This window comes from Cryptotermes secundus, unplaced genomic scaffold (genome assembly GCF_002891405.2).
Source record: "Cryptotermes secundus unplaced genomic scaffold, Csec_1.0 scaffold330, whole genome shotgun sequence".
Classification (NCBI taxonomy): Eukaryota; Metazoa; Arthropoda; class Insecta; order Blattodea; family Kalotermitidae; genus Cryptotermes; species Cryptotermes secundus.
This window is the reverse complement of record NW_019734317.1, coordinates 2,710,144-2,728,675: the sequence shown is the minus strand read 5'-3', so window position 1 is coordinate 2,728,675 and position 18,532 is coordinate 2,710,144. Positions and strand designations below refer to the sequence as shown.

Genomic DNA, 18,532 nt, shown 5'->3' with positions numbered 1-18,532 from the left:
CTATTTTCGTGTGTGTATTGTGCTTTATGTTGTGTCTTGCTCCTGTGACTGCGTGTGTTATACTGCTGGGCCTGCTGGGTATGTGTGTGTGTGTGTGCTGTCTTCGTTTTGATTCTTTCTTCATAGTCATCGCTGTGAAAACCTCAAAACTTACATAGCCCTGTATACAGTTCAACAGTGGTGTGAAAGGACACACTTGTCTATCAATCCAAACAAGATGGTGATTGTACCCTTTACTAGGAAGAGGGGTATAAAGGGGCTCAAAGAACCAATCCTCTTCAGTAAAGTGGTCAGGCTATCCAGTGAAGTCAAGTACCTTGGATTAACATTAGACAAGGGGCTGATATGGAAACAACAGCTGGATAAGGCTATTAGTAAGGCCTATATAGCCTTCTGGACATGCAGAGGCACGTCTGGGAAGACCTGGGGACTGACACCAAAGGTGGTGTATTGGATATACACTGCTGTAGTAAGACCCATAATCACCTATGGTGCCACTATATGGTGTCCTAGAGTCACGCAGAACTTAGCAAACTGCAAAGGACAGCCTGCTTGGGAATTACAGGGGCAATGAGAACAGCTACAAACGCTGCAACGGAAATCCTACTAGAATTCCCTCCACTGCATTTGCAGATGGAAGCAGAGGCCAAGTTAGGAAATTACAGATTATGTTGCAATGATCAATGAAGACCTAAATCTGAAGGTTTTGGACATGCATACATGACTCAGGACATGTAAAAAGAACGCATCATACAGATGGGATCTGATAAAATGCTACCAAAACATGTTTATGACAGACCCTTCACGATCAGATTTCCTGATAGAAGTGAATGGAAAGAGGGGTTTCAACCTGATAGAAAGGGGGACTAATCTGGTATACAGATGGTTCCAAGACAAATAAAGGCACTGGAGCTGGGGTGTATTGTGATGGAACAAGGCTGAAGCATACCTTCAGCCTCGGTCAGTACACAATAGCATTCCACGCAGAGGTGTATGCCCTTAAGACATGGGCAGACTTAGATAGGAACTATAGAAATAGAAACATCTATATTCTATCAGACAGTCAAGCTGCAATTAAAGCACTTGGTACACACCAAATCACTTCAAAATTGGTTTGGAACTGCCACCAATCACTCATACAACTGGCCAGACGTAACAAAGTACAACTGATATGGGTGCCAGGTCATGAGGATATTGTAGGGAATGAAATCACAGGTCAACTGGCAAGAACAGGATCTGAACAGCTGTTTATAGGACCTGAACCAGCTTGCAGCATCTCAATTGGAGTTGCCAAGAAAGCGATCAGGTACTGGACTAACAGAAATCAGAAAAAACACTGGGATTCCATAACTGGACTCAAACAGGCAAAAGGATTTATATCAGGACCCTCTGCCAAAAGAATGCGGGACCTATTAAAATTAAACAGAGATCAACTCAGATGGGTGGTAGGATTACTTACAGGACACTGCCACCTAAAAGGACACCTTTCCAAACTGGGACTGATAGAGGACCAAACTTGTGAGGTGCCTACAAGAAGAAGAATCAGCCACACACATCTTATGTGATTGTGAGGCTATAGCTTATTTAAGATATCGCCACCTGGGTCAATTCTTCATGGAACCAAGTGACATTTATGATGCCCTTGTAAACAAAGTCCTACATTTCATTCAAAGTGTAGGATTAAAAAGGGTTAATGGCTCAACCCTCATACTCATACTCATACTCATAGAGCTTGCCTACCCCATAAATTGGATACTTTGCATTAATATACACCGAAATTTGCACCTATAACACACACACTGTAGTTTATTAAATTTCTTTGAGCACCTTTCAACTGATCTGTATGTATGTGTGTAAGAGGTGGGCCTTAAAATATGGCTCTCGCACTGTGACCTTCAATGATCTATTTGCGCTTCCCCTTTGGATTAACCTTTTATTACTCCTACACTTCGAATGAAATGTAGGACTTTATTTTTGTGGGCATCATAAAAGTCACTTTGTTCCATGAACAACTAGCCCAGGTGACGAAATCTTAAGTAAGCTATGGCCTCACATAGGATATGTGTGGCTGATTCATCTTCTTGTAGGCACCTTTCACAGGTTGGGTCATCTGTCAGTCCCAGTTTGGAAAGGTGCCCTTTTAGGTGGCAGTGTCCAATAAGTAATCCTACCATCCATCTTAATTGATCTCTGTTTAATTTCAACAGGTCCTTTGTTCTTCTGGCAGAGGGTTCTGATATAAATCCCTTTGCTGTTTAAATCCAAATGTGGATTCCCAGTGTTTTTTTGTGATTTCTGTTAGTCCAGTCCCTGATCGCTTTCTTGGCAACTCCAGTTGAGATGCCGCAAGCTGGTTCAGGTCCTATGAATGGTTGTTCAGATCCTGTTCTTGCCAGCTGATCTGCAGTTTCATTCCCAGCAATACCCTCATGACCTGGCACCCATATCAGTTGAACTCTGTTATGTTTGGCCAGTTCACAGATCTGTAAGTATTTTATAAAGTGATACTATCTTTTGTGTCTGAAAAACCTACAATATTCAGACAAAAGAAGCAGTCTTGTGTCCTTTAAATTTCTGTTTCCTTCAGTAACATTTAATTTACTAATATAAGTCTTGTTTATATTGATGCCTAGCAGGTGAGTTGTCTATACAATCATGACCTATTGACATCTATCAAGAAATAACTGACTTACATATTTTCATACCTGTTACAGCACAAATACCAGTTCCTTATGCTCCTGCCGAATAGCGTAAAAACCACAGCAGCAGAACTGTATTATGAATGTGTTAACTCAGATTGCACAAAGAAAAATGAAAGAAAATAACTTCTTACCTGGTTGTTAGGGAAGGTGCCATCTTTGTCAATTGCATTGACCTGTGTCACTTTGGTACCAATAGGCTCGCCTTCAAGAACTGTTTCTTGTTCTCGCTCAGTGAAGAGAGGAATTTCATCATTCACATCCTCAAGCATGATGAAGACAGTGGCTTCTGAAGCCAACTGCTGTGCTCCATTATTCTGCGAATAATTACAGAAATGTACATAGGCATGTAGGAAATAAAAAGAAAAATACTGAGTGTGGAGTCATTCACCATGGAACAGAATATAACTTGCTTCAACTCAAGGTTCTATAACATCATAGCAATTTTGCACTTTGAAACCAACTCATAAACACAGGATAAGACCAACCTAACCACTGTAAAACAAAGCGTATCAAACTCTGTATCTTAGACTTGATTGTTTTGGAAAATGAAACTCAAAAAATTCTATCAGTATTACAATGCGCACAGCAAACATTTAATATAGAGAAATACAATTATAAAAATGTGATGTCCATAACAGTAGTGTAGTTAATCATTAATTTATATTCCCTTATCCTTAATATTGAAAAGTGTATCACAAAATCTTACCTCTACTCTTATGGTTAGATTATATTCTTTTATAGTTTCATAGTCCAACGGATGATTAACTTTTATATCTGCCCAAGTAAATCCATTATCTGCTCTCTGTTGTAAGTAGAATGTATGAAACTTGTTTGTTTGTGCCGTTGACCCTGGCATAAGATGATAGAACACTGTGGGATTTCCATCTATCCCAGAGCTGCGAAGACATGACAACACATAAGCAAATCATAACAGTATTCTGAAAGAGAGTAATACATAAGCCCAAAATCATAATGAATCTACTTGAGGATATCAATTTTCACAAATGTTCAAGAATATATTAAGAACATGTAATCTCATTTGAGTAAAATTTATAAGTTTGTTACCTGAATCCTTAGTCCTTTCCCCATTTCTCAAAAGATATGATGATTATAAATATAATTCCATATGCACTGCAAGATCTGGTTGGCATTTGAAATTTTCACAGTGATTAATGACTGTTCAAAACTCAAAAATGTAAAAAGTTCATTACATGCATATAAAAATTGCCTGCAGGAGATATGAATATATCTAACTTACAACTTGCTCTCAATACTTATGGCACAGGCAGAAATTGATACTGTACTATACATTGCTTTTACCAACTGTCACACATTAACAAATGCAAACATGCAACTTGAAACTGTTTGAAAAAAATAACTTCATCTTCTGCTTCTTAAATATGCTTTTCAGCGTCCACAGATTGTACAACAAAATAGTACTACAAAAACTACTAACAAAAATCATGCTACAAAAATCACAAAAAGTTATTCTCATTAAGTCCAAAAACAAAAAGAGAAAAGTTCTGTTGCTGCTGCAACTTATTTACCTTAGTTATGAATATGCCTGACATGAAGCGTTGGAATATTACCATTATAAACATGGGTATGATCTGGAATCCCACACCTAGACATTCCCATAACAAAGCTTCTGTTACACAAATTATTAGCATGCTCTTTAAGCCAGCTATCAGTTCATCAATTATGCATGTTAAAACATGGCTGATTAATGCATTTCATATTGTATTAACAATTTAATAAAATATTAACCAATTATGTAACAAAGTTTACTTACTTCACATACATCACTGCACGTTTACACTGAATGTTGTCAGTAAATACACAAACCCAAAATGTTGTGAGATATTAGATTCCTTGGGAATACCACAGTGACTAGTGCTTGACAGAAAGAATATCTGAGGTCAAGTTGAATGCAAGTGATATTAAGTTGTGCGGTCTTGAAAGATCTAGTGAATGACAACATTCAGTGCAGATAAGTAAAGTCTAAGGTATGTATTTGCTAGAAGACTTGATTTCCCTAAATTTGTTGAAGCTGTCAGATTTATCTGCAAACATCACTTCCTCATCAGAAGGAGAGTACAGCTGTGCTGACTAAGAGACTTCTAGCATTGCCCACACCAGCAAGGCTTATTAAGTAAACACATTTAGCTCAATCAAATGAAAACATCAATCAATTTGGACACTTGCTTCCAAAACAGATAAATTCAAAGCAGCGCATTAGTTTCTTGCATGCTGAGCCTGTGGAACACCAATCTGCTGCAGTGTTTTCATCTGATTGTGCAAGCGTTGATCCGGTGACTAACTAAGACTTTCTCGACTGATTCAAGATCATCTCAAAACACATGACAAGTAGTACAAGGTAACAGGGGCCGGGTTGGACAACCACACACCAAGATGAAGTTTGGACGTGCATTACGTGTTGGGAGGCAGCGTGCAATATACAACTCCCACAGTGCCGTGCAAGGGTCAGGCGTGCCGCACGGAGCAACCAACATTGAATCGGATGACAGACCTGGCTTTAACCGATACAACTTTTGCCCCGATCGGCATGTTTTCTTTAATGTAGATGGGTCCGTAGACCACATGGTCCCACACTGGAGGATTGTTTGCACGGTCCACAACATCAATTTGAACTTCCACGGTTCGGGACAAGGGAGGGTACCCTTTATCTTGAGCCATGGCCTCCAACTTGTATGTTTCTCGCTATATTAAAAAATGTTCAATGGAAAAACAAGAAAAAAATCACGCCGTTAGTCATGTTAGTCCTTATGCACTAGTTGAGAGATGGATGGTTACTTGGGAGACAAGGTGGGGGCACGCAAGTGGATGAACCCAACCAGTAAAGTGACCAGAGTGATTCGCCTGGCAACTGAACCTTCCCCACGACTACAACACGAACTTGTTCCCCCCACCGAACGGAACTGTGGCGTTCGACCTGGAAAACGTAAGCAATCCCATTCGCAGTTACCAGGGGAATGCACCTTCCTAATCACCGATGAACTTACAACTAGACCGACGTGGCAATACAAACCTGGCTTTCACGGACGTCACTACTGTACCAACTGTGACATTTTCTTTGATGTGAATGGGGCCGTATACGCTCACGTCCCACAGAGGAGGCTTATTGTTCCTGTCTACGACGTCTAATTCAACGTCCACATCTGCATAGGAGGGAGGGCTGCCCCTGTCTGAGGCACGGACACGCAGGCGGTACCTTTCTCGCTACAGTGGCATGAAAAGACGTGCCGTCAGGTCAATGGGGAGATAACAAGCACAACGTTTAATTCAACGAAATAAACAAACAAATTAAAACAAACTCAAATATCACAAATCCTAAACTTTCTAACTTAAAAGAACTGAAGGGACAAAGAAACCACACATAATCTGATAAAACTTACTATGCATATTATAATTTTTCTCATCAAGTACTTAACTAACTTGTTCTTTGATTGCAAACTTCAAGACAATAACAGGCAACAGCTACTAAGTACCATCAGCAGATTTCACTGAACTACTTTACTTCCGATGATGAAGGTTATTAAAATTTGACACACGCTGATTGATACTGATAATAGTAATTCAACTTAACATTATTTCAACTATACTACTTCTATACCACTATGAAATCACGAGACTTGAATATTCCATTCCATGTTTGCACACAGACATGGTGTGACCTACTTACTGGAAAACATCCCTTGTTGTGGTTCAATTCCGAAGAACAGAAATGGTGCAATTAACAAAATAAAACAAGAGTATAAAAATTATAAACAATGTCATCAAAGCAGGCAGTTTACATGCGGAAAACTATGCATTTCCAAATGCCAGTGGGGATTGAAGGAGGGTGAAAAAAGATGACGCCATCTTAATCACGGCATCCAAAAATGACGGACGCTTTCCTGATAGATACGCTGCCCCATACACAGAAGGAAAAATGTCACAAATGTGATATCGACCAAGTAATATCAGAGCAAACCCACCAAAAGGGCTTAAAAAATCCACCTCTGATACTCTTAGTCGACCAAAATGCCACAAACACTGTATATTATCGCATTGTCTCCTCCTGAAAAGGGAGGTAAAAAAAGACATATCAAGACAAAAACATACTATGTCAATAAAACTGTAGTTTCAATCTGCAAAAATCACTACATTCTCTCTGAAAAGTAGCTGAACAAAATTAGCATATCGGATTCATAAGAATCCAGCATATAGCCTAAGTATCAACCACAAAAAAACTCAACAGTTAGACTTCACTACATTATGAAGAACACCTCTTCAAATACTGTAAAATATTTTAAAAAGTGGTCATATCCCCAATTTTATGAAAATATTGCCTTGGTAAGAAAACATATACTTCAAAGTATATCCAAACATATAATACTGGAATCCACATGAACAAGAACTCATGAAATGTGCATTTGGATATACAGTGTGTATATGTCCTGAGACAGTGTAGTACAGTACACATAATAAAAATTACTCAAGGTAAGTGCCGTAGAAAGGAAACTTATTCAACACATATTTACTGTGAAATGTTGTATGCTTTAGAGCAACGTAAAGTAATGTGATCAAATCAAGTAATATACCCAAGAAGCTGAAGATATATAAACAACTGCAACAGTCTGCTGATTGCAAAGTGTGAATACACACCAAAATTATAATGCTCAGTAATGTCAGATTACCATCACCTTTACATGTGCTCAGCAACTCCATCAGGGTTATACCAATACGATCTCAACCCAACTATTACAAGGGTTTCATTTCTGGGCAACAACAGAAAGCTGTCCTTCAAACAGCTTTGCTTTTTAAAATCAGGACTGAAGTTTAGTAAGCAATAAAATGAAACAATCTATTTTCTGACCAAATAATCAAATAAAACCCTTGTCTTAAACAAGTTACAGCAAATTGGAAAAAGAAACAGCTGCAAAGCAGACTCAATAACATAACTTGAACACATGTACTCCTACACACAGACATCCATACATACACTTTCACACAATCTTGTATCCATATTCTGCAGAGTTCATTTATTCCCTGAGGACATGTATGTATGCAAGAGTGAAAGAAAGGAGACAACTAGCACAAACCAACCAGAGACTGATCGTCACTTACATCCAGCGGCTTCCGCAACACAATCCAGCCAGACTCCTGCTGGATCTCAAAGTACTCGAGATCAGATGGACTGTAGGGAGCACTTAGTGTATAAACAATTGCTCCATTGTTGTCAGCATCTTCATCAGATGCAGACACACGCAAAATGTTGGTACCAATACTTGCATCTTGCTTCACATTCTCTACATATTTCTGGACAAAATGAGACATAGATACTCAGCAATACAAATATATTGATGTTAAACATTATTACTGAACTTCACCAAACAGTGTTAAGATGATTAAATCAAGGAAGATGAGATGGGCAGGACAGGTAGCATACATGCAATATGATTTCTTTATATATAACCAACAAAATTCTAATGTAACTTGTTTTATTTCCAGAGTAATCAATGTTCAGATTAAACAGGAATATAGAAAAGGGGTGAGATGAGAATCTGTCATCAACATATCTAAATATTTTTCCCCACAAACTCATAATGGTATACATTTTGAATACAGGTTCTCCTACAAAAAAAAATACTGTTAACATAATGCTACTTCATACATTATACATACTTAATGCATTTAACAATGTTCATGTCATAAGTAATTTAGTGATTTCATAACAATGGCCCTGATTACCTATCATCAAAACTAGTAATAATGAATGTACAAAATAAAAGACTAACATGCAAGTATAAAGGAAACAGGAGGAGTGAGAAACTAAAAAATATATCTTAACATGGCTTTGTCAACTATAAATTTCACTAACAAGTAACAGACCTTACACTCAAGTAAAGTTTGTATGCTGTGATGCTTAGCACAATATTGTAACTAGACTCAGCAGTCAGGCCCCACATTTGGGTTACCACTAATTATGCTACTGTTCCTGGCCTAATATCATGCAGCACTCAATGCACCCATCTAGCTCAGCAGGTACCAAAAGGCAGGATGAGAATGTTCTCAAGTGATACAGAGCAGAACATCTGATAAACGCTTAAGAGGCCGTGACTGTGAAAGAATGTTACATAACATGCTCTGATATAGACACAGTAATTATTATTCACTACCAATTTTTCGTATAGATATGGAATGATCCACCACTATTATACTTATTCTGAAATTGTCACTTATATATTGAGATGGATATTGCTTTATAAATTTGGTGAGAGTTTGAGTATGATGCTCTTGCTATAAACTAGTCATCTCCTCCATTCCATGATACAAAGATGGCATTCTGTGTTGTAATCAAAAAGATGTTACACCTCTGCAACCTGATCCGAAAGAAGAAAGATGTTACACCTCCTAAGATTGACTGAAAGAATGCCACAGTGGTGGGCTGGATACAAGCTAATTTATACCACCTATCCAGTGACCTACCACAATTAAAACTGCTTAGCTGGCCTCTCAGCAGCCACAAGCCACCAAACAAGATGGAATGGTATATACAAACCCCAATGGGTGTCCAAAACTTAGAATTTAGCCTGGGGCTGTAATAGCCTTGACCAAATTTGACACATGTTGTGGCTCAAGTCCACTTCGTTAGGTAACACAACAGAAAAAAGGATGTCAGGCATCCAGTGTAATTCCAGACTGCATGTGCCAAGTTTCCTATCAGCCTGCTTAAGATTAAAACAAGGTAACCCTTTCCTTCGATCAAAAAGAGCTGCAATAATTACTAATAAACAACATGCATATGAGAGTCATCAGTTGATAACCTTACCTGAATATCAATTTCCCTATCAAAATTCAATTAACATGAATCAAGATCCAGACTGCTTCCACTACAGACAGGTAAGTCCAGGATCTGAACTGGACCTGTCTGGCTATAGCAGATTTAACTAATTTTGATATTTAACCCTTTCACTACTACTTATGTAGCAGTTATGTCCCAAAAAAAAGGAAACTATTCTTCACGGATGGACATGTTCTGCCAACAATTAAGAGTACTGTAATATTATTTCTTGTAATGTCACAGTTATGTTGGATAGTGTTCACTGTATGTTAAATTTACACAACATTTTTAAAGTTTGCTTCCTTGCTGTGTCTTCAGGCAAATGGTTATCATTATAAGGAAAGATATATAGTTTTCCTGATTTCTTCTAATGCCACAGTTATGTTGGGCAGTGTTCACTGTGCATTCAATATACACCATATTTTTTAAGCCCTCTCTCCTTCCAGTCTTCAGGCAACTGGTTATAGAACAGATACATATTTCTATAGCTCTCTTTATGTACCAAAACGTTCACTGTATGTTCAATGAACACAACATTCTGGAAATCTGCTTCCCTTGGAAGTCTTTGGGTGACGGGTTATTGCTATAAAGACAGCACATTCTTCTTAATTTCTGTTTCAATAATAGTGGCAGAGATCAGAACTCAGAATACTAAACTTGGACACTAATTAGGATAACTATACTACAAGCACAGCAAAATAAAGGTTGTTATAACTCCAATTATGCTGCCCATCTTTCCTCTTTTTAATACAAAACTGCTTGAGCTAGGTGTTCAACCAGCTCCTGAAATGTGTATAGTAAATGCAACTAACGCTGTGGGCAATGTCAAACTTACCTGTTGTGTAATAAACCAACAACTGTCACAGTCATTTTGGGAATCATAATTTATTTTTTTACGTATGTGACATATAAAGAAAACAGAACAAGGAAAGAAAATGAAACAAATGAGATAGGAAAAAAGAAAAACAAAATGTTGGAAAGAAAAACCAGTGAACACTCACCAACACTCAGTAAAAATGAAAGGTTACCTATGCATACACATAAAACAAAACATGCAACTAGAATGTTACCTGTCTATCAAACAATGGTGGGTTGTCATTCACATCCGTGATCTCAACAGTGAATGAACATACACCTTCCAGTGAAGGTTCACCCTGATCAGTTGCCTTCACTGTCACTGACACAAATTTCCCATCGTCTCCTTCACGATCAAACACCTGGTAAGAAACATGATGCGAGACAGTTATGTGTCTTTGTTAGTTGTTATGTCCATGGTTACAGCACCATGTAACAGCCAGAACCCTATAGCAAAGTCTTTTATAAATGTCTAATTAACTAACACTGCAGTATCAGATGAAGAGCATGATAAAGCTGGAATAAGATATGGCACATAAACGGGGCAAGCAGTAGCATAACTGGTTGAGGCACTATGCTACAAGCTGGAAGGTTGTTAGTTCAATAGTTCAATTCCTGATGAGGCACTGGATTTTTCAATTGACATAATCCTTTCAGCTGCACTATGCCCCTGAGGTTGATTCAGCCTCTAACTGAAATTAGTACCAGCAATCTTCCTGAGGGCAATTTTTTTTTAATTCGCTTAGTGGGGGATGGAACCAAACTGGGTTCACTCAGCATGGTGGCCATTGATTGCCCTATTGTAGCCTGCCCCAGGTGATTATGATGATGGAGAATTTGGTGGAACAAAGATTGGCAGGGGAAACCAAAGTAGGGTAAAGGGCAGCTGAAGCGTAAGGCTGACAACCTCACCACCATCCAGGAGCCAACTGTCTAGAAAATGTGGAAGCCTCAACGTCTCACAACCCTATGGGCCTCTATGGCCTGTTACAGGGATGGCTTTACATTTACAGCATATAACCTAATCTTGGGGGAGGGGGGGATGAACATCAGCACCAGCCTTGAAGACTTCTTTGTTCATACTAATCATAGCTTTCCACCTTGTGAATTACAAGACATAGATTGGAGATTGTTCAGGACATAATGATCCAAGTTCTGAAGTTTTAAAGCCAGTTTCAACAAACCAATTTTTGGATTTTTGTGCTAAGTGACATTTTCCAGAAATGAATCACAACATAAGCTGAAGATTATATGTACAACACTGATGCAAGATATGACAAAAAGCTTCTCAAATTTCATTTTAGAAAACGCAAAAAATATATTTATCACAGGCTACAGTAACAACATTTACTATACAAACCATAATACTGTTCATAATGGAGAATTATTATCTTCTAAATATGTACATAAAACTAGTACACAGACACCTCAAATTCTAGACTTCAGCCATCTTGCTACATGTAATCTATACAAAGTCTTTAAGATTACATCTCTTTATGTTTACACTGGTCACTTCATAATGGTTCTTTTGTCTCTAAAAACCATTTAATGAAAACTTTCATAATATGCTGAAGTACAGGATTTTAGATTAGTGTTTTATAATTAAGGTTGAAACTTACTTTATTTGTTGACACTTCGCCTGTTTCTTCATCAACAGTAAACTTGGTGCCCTTCTGGTTTGGCTGTTGCACAATGGAGTACTTTACCTGTCCATTCACACCCTTATCTTCATCAGTTGCATGAACCTAAGGAAGAGCCAGCAGAAAAAAACTGAGACAGCTGCAATTTAGTACCACAAAAATGGAAAATCAATTACCATCATAATAAACTTTAAATGTCAGATCACTTATGGTACTTCCTATGGATCCCTAGATGGTCTTGAGCTCTCCATCATTACTTGGATCATAAGTCTCATCATTCCCTCAATGACAGAAGTGCCAGAGGTGGTCTCTCTATTCTTCCCAATTCTGTAGGTATGCTTCTACAAATTCAACTACACTTCTACCTCTAAATCTTTCTCTACTGCCAGAATTTCTTTAGTGGACTAATCTTGTGAATCCCAGTAATAGCAGTTGGGGAGAATTTGCACTACCTCTAATTTCTGGGTTTTCTTTTGCTTTAAAATCCAGACTTCACTATCAGAATTTAGTGTTCCTCTTGATGTCATGTAATCCATGCACAATAGTTTATCAACTGATATTTATGTGAAAAAATTAGCTTTCATTATTCCACTTATTATATTGTGTCATTGTAAATTTAGGTTATATTTTTCATCAATCATGAAATGTTTTCTAAATAAATACAAACAGATACTTCTATTATTTTTCCAACTATTTCAGCTTTTACATTCTGAATACTTCTTCCACACATTCCCATTACTTTAATATTTGATGTAGAAATGCATATATCCTACTTATGTACAATTTTATTCAGCTGGTTTGTTAAATTTTTATCTCCTTCTCAAATTTTGATATTATGATTTGACAATCTGCATATAACACTGTTTAATTTACATTGTTCCATCCAAACTGGAATCCATGTTCTGTGGTCTTTTTCTTTTCTTTTGTTAAATGGTTGGTGCCTATATTAAATAGAGAAATGGAGAGACAACACACATCCTGTATCTCTTTTATTACTCTTAATATATTAAATTCTCCCTATTGGGTATTTAATGCAATGTTCTTTGTAATTCTGATATACACTCTTTACTGATTTTATTAAATGCACTGTTGCACTTTCTTCTGTGAGAATACAGCACAGGTTCTCTTCCTTCAGATTACCATACACGTTCTCAAAACATTGCCTTCCTCCACCTCCTCCTCCTTCTTGCTGTTATGTCTTCATGGTTTTCATATTTGTATTTGTATCTGTATTTATTGTAAGTTCAAGAGATCCAAGGATGGATATAGAACAATGTCATAAAATAATATGAAGCATAGAATACATACACAGTTATTACACAACTAGCCAGTTCAATGAATACAACAATCATAAGAGTTATCTATTTAGATATTCATCCACAGTATAAAACATATGAGTGTTCAAGAAATGCCTTAATACAACCTTAAACTTTTTAAAATTATTAGATGTGTTCTTGAACTCTATGGGCAATTTATTAAATATTTTTACACCTGCATAATAAATTTCTTTTTGACAAATAGTTAAATTAGCTTGAGGTAGATACAAATCTTGTCTTTGTCTAGTATTAATAGTATGAGAATCAGTGTTTGATGGAAAAAGAACTTATTTTGCAATTACAAACACTAACAACGAAAATATATATTGTGATGCATATGATAAAATACTTAACTCTTTAAATATGTTTCTACACAAAACTCTATTGCCATAACCCAGCATCACTCTGATAGTCTTTTTTTTGGAGAAGAGAAACAGCAGAACTATGAGATGAAGTCCCAGAATGATGATACCATAGCTCATTAAGGAGTGAAAAAAGGAATAATAGATTACCTTTAGAGCTTAAATAGGCATATAATATTTCATATTTCTAATTACATAACAAGCCTTACTTAATTTTTTTTACAAGTAAATCAATATGATTCTTCCATATTAAGGCACTATCAACTATAACTCCCAAGAATTTAGTACTGAGGGTACTGTTGATAAACTTATTATTATGATTTATTGTAAAAATATCTGATATTATTGTCTTTGTTTTAAATTGATTACAATGTGTCTTGTTAAAGTTTAAAGATACTTCATTAGCTCTAAACAATCCATTTAAGATTTCAGTTGTTATAAGAATATTCCTGCTAAGAACATTTATATTAGAATGTGAAAATAAGATGCTAGTATCATCAGCAAAAATTATAGGTGCAGAAAATTTAGTTAATATTTTAGGAAAGTCATTTATATATAAGAGACACAACAGAGGTCCTAATACAGACTCTTGTGGCACTCCCTGTCTAACATCTTCAGTTTCCACAGTAATCTAGTCTATCAGCTCCATTTGCCAAACCTCACTTTTCCATACTGGGNAACATGTCACAATATGTTTTCCACATATAGGCAGGTCTCTTTCTTATTCTTCTTCCTGGTTGTCAACAGTGTAACAAATCTGTTGGTATTTCCTCCTCCATTCATTCAATATGACCATACCATTGCAGTACTCTATTTCCTGGATTCCTTATGACTGATGAAATAATATCCATTCTTACCCAACACTATTTCATTTCTCAGTCTATTTTCCCTTGCTTCCTGAGGACACCTTAAGTAATCATATTCATCTGTACTTATTTTATTCTTCAATTTTTCAGTCAACAGTCACATTTCACTTCCATATAACACAATAACTTCAACTATGCTGTAAAATATATTATTTTTGATTTCCTGCTCACCCTCTCTGAGAATATAACTTCTTTATTGAGACCGTCACAACACAACCACATCAAGGTCAGTGCCTGGTTTTGGCTCTGCTACATGTTTCGGCTATTAGTAACCATCACCAGGCAAATACATGGCTAGCATATATACACCACTGAACTGCAGTATTAATAAAACTGGATACAATAATATTAAATATATTAAAACACTTGACGTAAAAATACAATAAAAAGATTTTATAAAATAAAAGTTATAGCATAAAACAAGAATAAAATTCTTCAATTGATGCTTTACATCATCGAGTCAGTCGTTGGTTTTTATGATTTTGTTTCATTCCCATGGACAAATTAGAGTATTCTATATTTTGTGTATAAAAACTGTTATTGGAGGCTTGTGATGTAGATGCATTAATATTAATGTTAATTATTTTGTCTGTGCCTCGTCTTACAAAGTATTATCCGTTCTATAGGGAATGAAAACAACGTCTCTCTGAGAGACATGACAAGCCGTAGATGAATGGGAGGGTCAGGATCATGAATCTATGGCTTCAGCAGGCCCTGATGAGGCAAGATACGCCCGACACTGGCTTTAGTGAAACATCATCTATTGTGAGGGAAAATTACACTAAGCATGGCCTGCACCTAAACTCTTGAGGCAAGAAAAGGCTCATGCAACTTACTGCTGAGAGGGTTGCTGCTGTTGGCACTAGGACATAGCGACAACATCAACACAGGGAGCAGTCCTTATGCATATCATCATTAAGAAATCTAATATACATCACTCTAAATAAACAACCTGTTTGGTGACATAGAGAATAACGAGCACAAGATCCACAAGACGATAGTAAAGTCAAGACCACATGACCTAACTTACGTGAGAAGATCGCGATAAGCAGATGGCCTACAATATAGTCGCTTCTACCACCAGAAAATCATGTCAACATGTAGAAGTCATAAAGCTTTAAAGAGATTTATAGCAAAATACTTCATTTCCATTTTAGTAAAATTTTTAATTTTTATGTTTTAATCTTTAGTCTCTAATTTTTAATTTTTACTATCTGAGTATTTAAAATTTTGACCAAAAGTCTCAATTTATGCATTTAAGTACGCTCAAGTGCACAATAAGGATACTTATTGAAGAATTATATGTAAATTGTTAGATGCAATTCAACAACTGAGTCTGGTATCATTGTACACCTGATGATGACCCAGAATAAGGGTCAAAACATGTAGTGTCAATAAAAACAAATGTTGATATTATAGTGTCTACTTTGTTTTAAATACAGAATATTGTTGTATAGACTGCATACTTTTGTATACATTTTATGTACATTGTTTATGACACACAACAGGATGCATACCATTAAGATTGAAGCCTTTAACCTAAAATACAGTCTATTAAAATATATTAATCAAAAAATGCATGTTGACAGAATATTTTGTGATTTGACAAAAGCTTGTGACTGTATAAATCACGAAATTTTATTAAACAATTACATTATTTGGCATTCAAGGAGCAACAGAAAGTCGGGTCAGATTCTACCTAACAAAGAGAAAAGAAAAGATTCAAATAAAATAACCGAATTTAACCCAAGTACCTGCTCAAACTGAGGTACAATAAAGCATGGAGTTAAATATAATCATAATCATATAAACTGGAAAACCCATATCAATCAGTTAGTTCAAAAGCAAAGTGGAGCATGTTATGCAGTTAGATCAATGCTGCATATTAGGACCACTGACACTCTCAAATAAATTTATTTTGCAACTTTCACTCTTTAATGAAGTATGGAATAATTTTCTGGGGTAACTCAACTGACAGCAAAGAGGTATTTATATTGGAAAAGAAAACTGTTGGACTCAAGATGGGTGTCAAATCTTGTAGTTCTCGTAGGAGACTAGAGATCTTCCATGTAAATATATATTTTCATTAATTAACTTCATTACAAATAACGAATAACATTTTCAGAGAAACGCAGATGTACACACTGTTAACACAAGACACAAGCACTATCTCCATAAACCAAATGTGAACCTATCATGTTTTCAGAAAAATGGTGGGATAAAAATTTTCAATAACCTGCCATCTGATCTCAAAAGTCTTATGAATGAAGAAGCACAATTTAAAATAGTACTAAAATGATACAAAAATACTTATTGTGTAAAGAGTGACTCATCCATTTAAAGGTTGTGTAAATATCGTAAGTCGACAGTATTTATGTATATTTTGGATGTATTTTTGACTAGCCTCTTGTGTAACCACTGGTTTTTCTTCCGTTTTCATGTGTGAAAACTTCAGTTGTACAGTATATAAGTTTTTGTATTTCTATGACATATTCCATATTCTGCAGTCATTCTGACTAACTTCAGATGCATGGAATGTAATGTAATATAATATAATGTAATGTAACAGCTCCAACCTTCTTAACCTTGGCTCTAAACAGAAGTGAGTGATCAGCTTTTGCAGTCCTGCCACTTCTATCCCTCTGACAATAACCCATAATAAAATATAAACCACTTCAAAGAAAATATTTGTAAAAACCAACAAATTCAAAGAAATGAATGTTAAGTGTAGCAATGTAGATCCTCAGTCTAGAGGATATATGCACATTTTAATTTACTAGCACACATACCTTTATGACAGGACTGCCATTGGGAGCACCTTCTTCAACTTTAGGGTAGTAGGTCCCACAGTCTTTAAATACTGGCTTATTGTCATTCACATCCGTAATAAACACCACCACAACAGCTGTACTCGTGTGAATCGTTGCATCACCATTCACACAGCATGCTCCATCATCCATGGCAGTTACATTCAGTTCATACTTGTCTCGATCTAATGATATTGCCTTCCCATGCAGCCGAATTACTCCAGTGATTTCCTCAATCACAAACTGACCTGACGATGTACCCCCACCAACAAATCCAAACCTGACATTGTCTCCATCTTTATCAGAAGCAACAACTGTTGTAACTAAAGTATTGGGACCAGCATTTTCATCCACATTTGGAGTATACACTTGCTGTGAGAACTTCGGTTCTTCATCGTTTTTATTCTTTGTGTAGATGCGAACAGTAGCTGTGCCAGTTTTGGAAGGTTCTCCTGAATAAGAAAAGTTCTATGTTAAAGTCCACAAAACATTATGCATTTATATTAGTTACAGCAAATGAAATTATAACTACACAATCAGTACAACAACTACTGATTAATCAAACTTTCTTTAAAGATAAAAACTTCAATGAATATGATAATCATTCTTATTTTTCATAAGTTAGCACTGCTGACAAATGTACCAAAAGATACAAGATTTCTCTTCAAGCAATAAGTTCCTTTGCATATTAAATCTTAATTCGTTTCTTGTTTTGTTTGCTGTTGGACAGCAAAATGGCAACAATACTCAGGTATGAACTAGTCTGGAAGGGAGACTGCCACCCAAACTAATTGTATACAACAGAGAACAAATCTTTATATCATAAAGCTTAGAGTGTGTATAATATTAAGAGTGTACCAGTCATAAATTAATCAAGTCACTTTTAATATATGTTGTAATATAATAACCAGATTGATACCTAAATGTTAGTTCCCTATTATGAGTTCAGTTAGCAAATTCTGCGAAAACACTGTATAAAAATGAATATCAGTATTCATCAAGGTTGTACTAATTCAGTTTTTTTATATTCTCAAGATCAATAAAAACTTTCATTATGTAATGCCTCACCACCGAGGGTGGATGAATAACTGAAATTGTAGGTGCATGCATGTGTGTGTGTGTGTGTGTGGTGTGTGT

The 18,532-nt window shown here is 36.2% G+C and overlaps 1 protein-coding gene across 1 annotated transcript in view; it reads right to left on the bottom strand.

Annotated features, from left to right (window-relative positions):
• The window catches only part of LOC111868583 (neural-cadherin), a gene marked incomplete at its 3' end in the record, with an annotated part of 286,085 nt that overhangs the window by 23,037 nt on the left and 244,516 nt on the right, over positions 1–18,532 (bottom strand). Inside the window, 7 exon segments of the mRNA XM_033753097.1 lie at positions 2,834–3,016; positions 3,409–3,598; positions 5,233–5,423; positions 7,833–8,024; positions 10,620–10,766; positions 12,024–12,149; positions 17,378–17,847. Coding sequence (XP_033608988.1) covers positions 2,834–3,016; positions 3,409–3,598; positions 5,233–5,423; positions 7,833–8,024; positions 10,620–10,766; positions 12,024–12,149; positions 17,378–17,847 — 1,499 coding nt within the window.